We start from the raw sequence: 11,227 nt of genomic DNA, 5'->3' as shown, positions 1-11,227 counted from the left end.
AGACTATAAAGACTTTTTAACCCTCTGTGTCAGACATAATAGTACGATGGCCTGATAAAAAAATGAAATTACTGGGAGAGACTTCCATAATGAATGTTGTGTTTTTCCTTCCGTTCACTCATTCTTTCCCACCTTATCTTTTGTTTTCCGTTTACTTGACTTGCCTCATCGTTGACTAACTTTTCCAAACCAAACACCAACACACTTTCTCATCATCATAAAGCAAACACAAAAAATCCAGGAAACATGATCCGAGAGCTAGTGATCACATCCATGGCTTTCTATAGCATTTTCTTCCTCTTAATCCTTCTTAGCTTCCTCACTTTTGCAACTCCTCAGGAAGATGCCAACTCCGACCCTGTCTATCTATACCATAATTGCTCTGGAGGCAAAACTACAGATGACAGCACCTTCCAATCCAATCTCAAGATCCTATTCTCCTCCTTAATAGATAACGCCCCCGACAACAACGGATTCTATAACAACACAGTCTCTCCACAAAATTCCTCGGACTCTCTCTTTGGACTTTTTATGTGTAGGGGTGACGTCCCTTCTCAGCTTTGTCAACAATGTGTCCAAAATGCAACCCAACGATTATCCTTGGATTGCTCGTTGGCCAAGCAAGCTGTGATTTGGTACGATGAGTGCACTGTTCGTTACTCCAACACCTCGTTCTTCTCTACTGTGTCCATCAGACCTAGGCTTGCTCTGTATAACATTGTTAATATCTCAAACAAGGAAAGTTTCATGTCTTTATTGTTCCAGACCATGAACAAAACTGCAGATGATGCTGCTGTTGGTAAAAAGTTTGCTACAAGGGAAGCAAATATTTCTGAATTTCAGAATGTTTATTGTCTAGCTCAGTGTACTCCGGACCTATCACCCAATGATTGCAGAAGGTGTCTAAGTGCAGTGATAGGGGATCTTCCATGGTGCTGCCAAGGGAAGCAAGGAGGGAGAGTTTTGTATCCAAGCTGTAATGTTAGGTATGAACTCTACCCTTTCTATCGCTCCATTAATATTACTTCTACACCAGCGTGGGTTCCTGCATCAAAATTTGGATATGCAGATTCAAGATTTTCAGAAGATCCAACTTATCTAAACCACAGTTGCTCAACTAATGTAACAGCTGACAGCACTTTCAAAATGTATCTAGAGATCCTCTTCTCTTACATGTCTTCCAATGCCACTAATGGCAAAATCTCTTACAAGGGCGGTGTGGAGAATACTGTGAATGGGCTCTTCATGTGCCAAGGTGGTCTCCCATCTCGGCTTTGTGAAAAATGCGTCCTCAATGCAACCCACCTAATATCCTTAGAGTGCAATGCGTTTCAAGAGGCTGTAATTTGGTACAGCCACTGCATGCTTCGCTATTCCAATCGCTATTTCTTCTCCCAAGTGGAAAAAAGTCCAACTTTTCAAATGTTGAACGCCACCAGTGCCTTCAGCCTCGCCCCTGAGCAAGGGTTCTTCACCTTTACATTATCAAATTTGTTGGCTAATCTGGCGAAAGAGACACGGGATAGTGATGAGAGATATTTGATAAAATCATCGAAGTTGAATGATTTACAAACCCTTTATGCACTTAGCCAATGTACACAGGATTTGTCTAGTGATGATTGTAGGGGCTGTTTGGAAGATATAATTGGAAATATCCCTTGGTCTCTCTTGGGAAGCGTGGGGGGAAGAGTTTTGTATCCCAGTTGTAATCTCAGATTTGAATTGTTCCAATTTTTCTGGGTTCCTGACCAACTTCAACGGCCAACATCCGATGATCCTTCTCCATCATCCCATAACGGTAAAGGCTACTACTTAATATATTTTTTCCTAACGTTTTTAAATTATGAGTAAACTCCTATATAACATAACTTTTACTACTTCTAATCCTAAAATCTTAAGAAATTAAGTTATCGTTCTTACATATTATATAGTTTTCACTCACTCATTTCTAGAATTCTTGATTCCATTCTTGAATTCTTTGAATTCCTCATACGAATAATTAGTTAGTCTTAATAGGAAATAGGATAAAAAAGTGAGCAAGTAATTAGTCCCTCAAATCATTTAAAATCATTTAAATTTGTTGGGCTTCACACATAGATAGCTCAACACTTAGTCAAGTTAGCCTAAATTGAAATAAGTTATTAAGAAAGAGAGGTTTTAACTTAGCTTTAATTTATCTTGAAAAAAATTATGGTTATTAAATGCTAGCAAAAGGTCTCCAAATAATTTTTTAAAGATGTTTAAAAACACTTTCACAAACATTTTATGATTTCTTAATATTGTTAAGTGATATAATAAAGAGAAGCCTTCGAATCTCTTTTTAGACTTGTTTACCGATAACTTAAACTATGTCTAGTTTTGTAATATCAACAACAAAGTTCTCACAAAGCAATTAACTAATTAGGATATAATTTTTTATCATTCACACTAAATTAATTTATTTTACTAACCTTACTTTTTTTTTTAGAATATTTAATTATCTAGCTCTTTTTGAAGTCATCAATTGTCTTTGAGATCTTAGAACTGAAAGAAGGAGTGATTCTTTTGGGAACAATAAAGTGTGTAAGGTGTGAGGCATGAGTCAATCAAATTGAAGATGTTTGACAATTGGGAGATGAAGAAGTGAGGTATGTTCCAGAGCTAAAGAGAAATGTTTTTCAATAAGTATGTTTGATCTTATGAGTTTGACAACTAAGATTGAACAATGTATGATAAAATAGTCTAAATGAGAGGTCTATAGTTGTCAAGGGGTGCAAAGAACGATCTTTACATATTTTACATATCAACAATGATTGTGCACGTGTCTGTTGCTAGTCAAACGATGGAAAATAAGGCAAAAGTTATGACACTTGTAGTTGGGGCACATCATTGAAAGGGGTTTGGTGAAACTAGGGAAGCAGAACATGTTAGGAGGTGACAGGTTGGAGGATCTGGATTTTGTGTGATCATTACATACTGAAAAAATCTCATAAATTAAAGTTTAAGACTAGTAAACATATGTCCATCAAATTGTTTGAGTATGCTCGTATAGATATGTGGGGTCCAACACGAGCTTAGATTTATGGTGGAAAGTCTTATTTCCTCACTATCACTAGTATACTCAAGGAGTGTCTATATCTATATATTGAAAAGTAAGACTGGAATATTTCACATGTTTAAGGAGTGACACATCATGATAAGTAATCAGTAGAGAACCAAACTTAAAGTGCTCAGGACAAACAATAACTTGTAGTTTGTTTCAAGGGAGTCTAATGAGTTTCGTAGGATAAAAGGTATATGGACACACAAAACGGTGTAGGTACACCACAATAGAATATGTTGCCTTAGAGGATGACCGAAACCAATTTGAAGATGGTGAGGTGTATGCTGCTAAGAGCTGGATTGCCGAAGGCCTTATGGGTATAAGTTTAAATAATGTCGATTATATAATAAACAAGAGCCTATCATTTGTTCTAAATTGAAAAACTCCTATTGAGGTATGGAGTGGAAGACCAATAGATTATGACAATTTGAGGGTGTGTGGTTCCTTGTCATTTGCACATGCCAAGAAGGAAAAACTATATGCATGGGCTAAAGGTGTATCTTTACTAGATACATAGAAGGATTGAAGGGGTATAAGTTGTGGAGGTTTGAAACTAGGGAAGCCAAATGCTTTGTTAGCAAGGACATTGCAATCAATGATACTCAAATGACTATGATCCCTAAAGATCCATTTGAAAGGTAAAATGAAAGCTCACATTGAATGGAGACTTTTGGTGATGAATTAGACCGTTTAAAGGCGTCAAACGATGTAAACTAACCTTCTACATTTTACTAAAAAAGTCAAGACGTGTAAATTTTGACTTTAGATCTCAGCTTATGCATGGTAGGGGGAGTTGGACAATCAAATATACTCAGAGATTTGGATATGTTGATCTTATGCATTATGTTTTGACAATAACTAAAAAGATAAAATCTTTATAGCCAATAAGCTTTAAGAAGGCTATAAAAGGCATAGAAGGTCAATAGAGACAGGTTGTTATGGAAGAGGATATTGAATCTCTGAAGAAGAATCACACATGGAGGCTTGGGGATCTACCCATGAATCAGAAGTTAGTAGGATGCAAGTGAGTGTTCAAGAAGGAGGGAATACTAAGTGTGTAGAGACAAAGGTTCAAGGTGAGACTACTAGCTAACGGTTTTACACAAGTTGGTGGGGGTAAACTATAATGAGATCTTCTCACCTACGGTAAAACACTATTCAATAAGGATTTTACTATCTATTGTTAACTAGTGTAATCTAGTGTTATAACAGTTAGACATGAAGACAACTTTTCTACATGGAATTTTGGAGGAGATTTTCTACATGAAGTAACTAAAAGGGTTCGTGGAAGATTAGGGGAAGGTGTGTCTCTTGAAAAAAAAATATATGACCTGCAACAAAGTCCAAGGTAGTCGTATAAGAGATCTGATGATTTCTTGAGGGAGATAAGATTCCAAACGAGCAGTTATGATAAATGTGTCTACATCGTGAGAATAGAAGAAAGGACTGTACTATTTTTTCTTTATATATATATATATATATAATATTCTAATAGTCAGTCAATATAAAATTTAAAAAAAGGAGCTCTAAGAAAAATTAAGCTTCGAGATCTTGGTCCTACTAGGAGAATTTTGGGATGGATATATAAAGGGATCAAAATGTTGAAGTATTGTGTCTATCTTAGTAAGGATGCATGAAGAAGGTGATTGAGATGTTTAGGATACGTGAATCTAAACCTATGGATACACCTTTGGAACATCACACAAAAGCTCTTAGTTACCCAAGCACCTAGTTCTGAGGAAGGTAGAAGGGAGATAAAGACTATTCCATATGTTAATGAAGTAAGGAGTATCATGTATAGGATGGTGTGTAGTAGAATCTGGCACATGCTACTAATATGGTTAGTAGGTTCATAGCAGATCCTAGACATACTAAGTAGGAACCTTTGAAATGGGTGTTGAGATATTTGAATGGAACAATATTGTCTATTTTAGTGTATAGACGATCTACCTATAACAAAAGTGCTACAGAAGGGTTTGTGGATGCAAACTATGCATGGGGTTTTGATACCAAAAAGTCACTTTCTTGGTATGTTTTTACATTATTTGGAAATACAATTTGTTGGAATGTTAGTTTGCAATTAGTGGTGACTTTATCTACTACCTAGGTTGAGTATATTACACTCATAGAAGGGATGAATAGGAAAATTGGATATTGTGCAAGACTGTGACTATTCACTGTGATAGTCAAAATGTCATGCATCTAGTTGATCATTAGATTTACCGCAAGAGGACTAAACATATAAATGTTATACTTCACTTTGTAAGAGACTTCGTTGATTCTTGGGAGGTCATAATCGAGAAGATAGTCTTGAAGGAGAATCTTGTATATGTGTTTACAAGTCCTTGCCAAGATCGAGAAGCAAGTAGTGTCTTAAGTGAGTTAATTTTTCATTTTAGGATAAGGAAGGTGATGTGGAAGCTCTTAGGTGGAGAATTGTAGTGATTGACTATAAATCATTATCATTTGATGAAAAGAACAAAGACTGTCTACTAGGGGAGTGTTTAATAGTGTTAAGTTTGGACAAATTATTTAACGTGTTGTTATCTACTAACCCTTGTATTGATTATTTAGGTTATTGTCTTTCTTAGATTCTGTATATAGAGAACTTTGTGTATATATTACACATTATACCTAGTGACAATTCTCTATGTATATAACCTTCTACTAAATAGGTATTTTCTTTCAATCTTATTCTTGTGTTTATGTGTTATTGTTGTTGACCTAACAAATATTTCTTCATTCAAATAGCACATTAAATACATAATTAGAGAATTAGGAATGTTGTGTATTATTTTTATATGTTACAAAAATCAACAATTAATTCTATAAAGTGACATAAGATTATATATAAAATAAATAAATTTTAAAGATTATGAATATATATCATTATCAATTTGGCAATATACTATATTTATGTTAATTGTTTTGCAGAAAAAGGAAAAGCACACTTGCGAACAATCATCTTGATTATTGCAGCTATGGTTGTTTCAACAATACTCTTCTTTTTGGGCTACTATTTGATAAAGAGCAAAGCAAGAAAAAGTGTTAAGACTATTCTAAAAGAAAATTGTAAGTATTGTTAAAAAAAAAGTATGTTAAACTTATTCCTTCTAAATTTTAGAATATTTAGCATCTTTGTTAATTTTACAATTCAATTTTATATCCTTGATTCAGTTGGTCAAGAAAGTGTCATTTTAGAGCCAATGCAATTTAGTTTGGCAGTAATTAAAGCCGCAACCAACAACTTTTCAAGTGAAAATAGAATTGGAAAAGGTGGATTTGGAGAAGTTTATAAGGTGAGAAAATATCATATTAGTTTGGTGTTCATCTTTTCACATAAATGATGATTTAATTTTTAGGGTATTCTCCTTGATGATCGACAAATAGCGGTAAAGAAACTCTCAAAAAGTTCTAAGCAAGGTGAAAATGAATTCAAGAATGAAGTTTTATTGATAGCCAAACTTCAACACAGAAATCTTGTGACATTCATTGGCTTTTGCCTTGAAGACCAAAACAAAATACTTATTTATGAATATGTGCCGAACAAGAGTCTTGACTATTTTTTATTTGGTTTGATGCTTTCTACCCTTAATCTCTCTATGATTATTTATGTATAGATTGTGTGAGTTATATATTTTACACTTACATCTCTCACTTGAATATGTAGATTCTCAACAAGCAATTTTGTTAAGGTGGTCGGAAAGATATAACATAATTGGAGGGATTGCTGGAGGAATTCTTTATTTACATGAATATTCTCGACTCAAAGTCATACATCGTGATCTTAAACCTAGTAATGTTTTATTGGATGAAAACATGATTCCAAAAATTTCAGATTTTGGTTTGGCTAGAATTATTGAAACACATCAAGACCAAGCGAGTACAAATAGAATTGTAGGAACATAGTATGTTTCAAACAAACAAAAAACTCCTATAATTTCATCTTTACTAGTTCACAAAGTATGTTTTTCACTATATTAATATATTTTTTTTTTGCAGTGGTTACATGTCTCCAGAATATGCAATGCTCGGACATTTTTCAGAAAAATCAGATGTTTTTAGTTTTGGAGTAATGGTTTTAGAGATTATTAGTGGAAAAAGGAATACAAATTCTTTTAATCAACCACATGGTATGGGTGACGGCCTCTTAAGTTATGTGAGTATATCATCCATCAATTTTGATAAAAAAAATTAGGTAACATCTTTAATCATCATTTAAATGGATTGAATTGCATTGCTAATTTAGAATTTTAATTCAAAACTTGTTAGGTTTGGAGACAATGGAGGGATCAAACTATGTGCATATTAGACCCCACTATTAAAGAAAAATATTCTGAACAAGAAGTTATTAGATGCACTCAAATTGGTTTATTGTGTGTTCAGCAAAATCCTGATGCAAGACCAACAATGATGGAAGTTGTTTCATACCTTAGCAATCATTTGATTGAATTGCCAAATCCAGACGAACCTGCATTTTTCTTGCATGGAAGAATGGATTCAAAATCATTTCCTCATTCCAAACAACATAGCGATGGTTGCACTCCATTTTCCATTAGTGAAATGCCAACGAGTCAATTTCTTCCTCGATAATAAATTGTTTTTCCTAAATTTCAAGTTTCTATAGAATTATTAATTAGTAATATGTAATGGTCTTATGTCGTATCCGATTAATGTTATTTACTTGTAAGAAACACTCAATTTAGAAAAGAAATCTTATGATATATTGAAATCTTGATATCTTTCATGAGATAGTCTAACCTATGTGATTTGTAGTTATATTTTATTTTATAAACTCACTGTGCTAATTTTCTCCATAACATTTTTTATTATAATACATTCTGTTTACCATACGATAAAGAAATAAATTTTTTCTTTATTTATTTTGAGCTTTCTAGTGAATAAAGTTTTTGTATTAAATATTTTCAGGATATATAGTAACAAAATAAATTAATATGCTTTATTGTTGAACATAGTAAACTTTTAAAACTAAATATTACTTTTAATCCTTTTTATGTTTTAGTGTTTTTGTATTTCGGTTTAATAAATTTTAAAAGGTTTAATTTGGTATTTTATGTTTTCTAAAAATCATTTTAAAAAAAATGTTAAATAAGTTATAAGAGGTGAGTGTCATGTCTATTAATCTATTTAACGTTATTATTAAAAATTACTAAAATAAGTGTTTAAAAGAATAAATTAAAATATTAAATATTTTAAACTCTGTTAGCTTGTGAATATAATGAAAATATTCATTTTTAAAATCTCCCTATTTAATAAAAAGATTTTACTAATGTAGTATTGTAAAAAGAATGTCAGAAAAATGTTGTGATAAAATGTAAAGTGATCATGGAAAAGGTGTCACAAAATATTTATGGTGAAAAAGGTTATTTTGTCAAGATTAATGGTTACAAACACATTGTTACAAATAATTTTATGTTGCTACATAAAATCAATATAAGTTATAAATAGTGATAAAAAAAAATTACAAGAAAAATATGAAATAGAAATTAATTTTAAATTACAAGAAAATTATGAAAAAAATAATAATTTTAGAGATCAAAATAATTAATTACTATATTAACTATTTTATAAATTAAAAAAAATTATTGATATTTAATGTAGTTTTTATTGTTAATAAAATTTTATAAAGTAGTTTCTAAATTAATATATAATCATTGACTACCAAGATTTTAGCTATTAACTATTATATATTTTAGATTAGTCTATATTAGTCTTTTAGAGACTAATTTATAATCTAAAATATTAATTAGTAGCTAAAACCTTTATAGAAAATTTAGATACCAATTTAAAAATATCATTGAATTTAAGATACCATTGTCTTGAAACTTGTTTAAGTCCTTATATTGACTACCAAAGTTTTAGCTACTAACTACTATATATTCTAGATTACTCTATATTAGTCTTTTAGAGACTAATTTATAATCTAAATAATTAATTAGTAGCTAAAACCTTTGTAGCAAATTTATATACGAATTTAGAAATGTCATTGAACTTAAGATACAATTGTCTTGAAGCTTGTTTAAGTCCTTATATTGATTTCTTAAGTTTACACATCATGTGTTCCTTTCCTTTTTCAATGAACCCCACGGGTTGGTTCCTCTTCTAAATTATTGTTCAAAAAGGTGATTTTAACATTCATCTGATGCAACTCAAGATCATAATGAGCTACTAATGTCATGATAATTATGAAGAAATATTTCTAGAAACAGGCGAAAATGTTTCCTTATAATCAACGTCATCCTTTTGAATAAAACCTTTGGCAACAAGTTGAGTCTTGTAACGTTCAATATTTGCCTTGAGAGTCACATTTAGTATTTAAGACCCATCTACACCCAACTCTTTTGCATCATTCTTGAAATTTCATAAGGTTCCATACATGATATTGTTCCATTTGTTTAAGCTCATCTGTCATTGCATCTAACCATTTATCAGAATTATCACAATTGATGGCTTCTGAAAATGAAACTAGACATTATCAATGGCTAAGTCATTTTTTGACTCTTGTAGATAAACCACACAATCATTTGAAATAGCATAGTTCCTTTCTATTTGAGATCTTTTTAATACTATTTCTTATGGTTGTTCTACTACAAGTTCACTGTTATTCTCGAGATCACTGATTTGCTCTTCTTCTTCATCGTTGTGTGATTCAACAATACGAGGAACAAAAATTATTGAAATAGAGGTACTAGTTAAAGGAACTTGTAGTCTAACTTCCTTAATCTCCACATTTCGTGGAGATTCACAGGTTTCACCATTCTCAATAAATCGAGCATTTTCAGTTTCAAAAATTCTTGTACTATGTGTAGGAAAGTAAAACATATACCTTTTTTACTTTGTTGGATAACCAATGAAATATCCACTTATTCTTCTTACATCTAGTTTCTTTTCTTGCGAATTATATATTCTAGTTTCTGCCTGACAATCCTAAACATGCAAGTGTTTCAAACTAGGTCCGTCTCTCCACAATTCAAAAGGTGTATTTTGAACTGCCTTACCAGGATCCCGGTTCAACAAATATGTGACAATTTTGTACGCATTTCTGATACACCATTTTGTTGTGGTGTACTTAACATTGTGTATTGAGCACAAATACCTCATTTCTCAAGGAACTTATCAAATGGACCAGGGTGTTGTCCACTTTCATCATACTTTCCATAATATTCACCACCTCTATCTAACCTGACAATTTTCACCTTTCTGTTTAATTGCCCTTCGACTTCATTTATATAAATTTCCAACGCATTCCACTACTTGAGATTTCTCATGCAGTAAATAAACATAAACATAATGTGAAACATCAATAAAAGTGATAAAATATCTTTCTTTATTGAAGGAATTCACATCAAAAGGTCCATATATATCTTTGTGTAAAATTTCAGGAAGTTAGGTGCTTCTTGTGGCTACTTTCTTTATGTGTTTTGTTTGTTTGCCTTTAATACAATCCACACATACATTCAGATAAGTAAAATCTAAATTTGGAAGTATTTCATTCTTTAATGATCTTTACATTCTTTATTTAGAAATGTGTCTCAAATGCTTATGCCACAAGTAAGCAGAACATTCATTCACTATACTACGTTTAGTGCCAACATTATGATGCAAGGTCATAAGAATTTAAACATATAAATTATCAAGATTCAATTTATATATTTCATCATAAAGTGTACCAAATCCAACCATACAAGTACGCTTATACAAATTGAAACAACCATTCCCAAACTTAAAAGAGTAGCCAACAACATCAAGTTTAGACAAAAAAAAAAAAAACTAAATTCTAAAAATATCAGGTACATAAAAAGTATCAAACAAGTCTAAATGAAATCTAGTGTCAAAGATTAAAAGATAAGTCCTGACAACTTCCACCGAACCTTCACTCTATTTCTAATGAAGACAAACTTCTCATTTGGATTTATGATTCGGGTTGAAAGGAATCTTTTTCCTTTCTAAACAAACTTTATGTTTAAGACCGTCCTTCTAGAAATGTTGAGATTTCCCACATAAATGACATTTTTCATCTTTCTTCTGGATTTTAGTAGAGAACTTATTAATCTTTGATAGTCCTTTAACCTTTCCATGTTTCTTACAAACTTTCTTTCCATCTCCCATATTATTCACAAAATT

At 31.8% G+C, this 11,227-nt stretch overlaps 1 protein-coding gene across 2 annotated transcripts; it reads left to right on the top strand.

The window, feature by feature from the left end:
• Positions 1 to 7,818, top strand: LOC137837718 (cysteine-rich receptor-like protein kinase 19). Of its 2 annotated transcripts, none has more exons than XR_011085507.1 (7): positions 1 to 1,798; positions 6,017 to 6,154; positions 6,260 to 6,381; positions 6,445 to 6,655; positions 6,753 to 6,878; positions 7,085 to 7,241; positions 7,355 to 7,818. XR_011085507.1 is itself a non-coding variant. In XM_068646818.1 (7 exons), the coding sequence occupies exons 1-7, from the start codon at positions 247 to 249 to the stop codon at positions 7,673 to 7,675; spliced, it is 2,739 nt and encodes a 912-aa protein (XP_068502919.1). In that variant the 5' UTR covers positions 39 to 246; the 3' UTR covers positions 7,676 to 7,818. The 2 variants fall into 2 exon arrangements, 1 of the variants encoding a protein (XP_068502919.1); XM_068646818.1 differs by having other exon boundaries at positions 39 to 1,798; positions 6,753 to 6,990.
• Positions 7,819 to 11,227: the final 3,409 nt, after the last annotated feature.

This window comes from Phaseolus vulgaris, chromosome 4, assembly GCF_000499845.2.
Source record: "Phaseolus vulgaris cultivar G19833 chromosome 4, P. vulgaris v2.0, whole genome shotgun sequence".
Taxonomy (NCBI): Eukaryota; Viridiplantae; Streptophyta; class Magnoliopsida; order Fabales; family Fabaceae; genus Phaseolus; species Phaseolus vulgaris.
Note: the sequence above shows the minus strand (reverse complement) of the source record. Positions and strands in the feature narration are given on the sequence as shown.

What these genes read in the sequence shown, in the direction of transcription:
- LOC137837718 (XM_068646818.1), top strand. Translation starts at nt 247, where the DNA reads ATGATCCGAGAGCTAGTGATCACATCCATGGCTTTCTATAGCATTTTC. An exon ending in TCTTGACTATTTTTTATTTG is followed by an intron (nt 6,656 to 6,752) that starts GTTTGATGCTTT and finishes TTGAATATGTAG; the next exon opens with ATTCTCAACAAGCAATTTTG. An exon ending in AATAGAATTGTAGGAACATA is followed by an intron (nt 6,991 to 7,084) that starts GTATGTTTCAAA and finishes TTTTTTTTGCAG; the next exon opens with TGGTTACATGTCTCCAGAAT.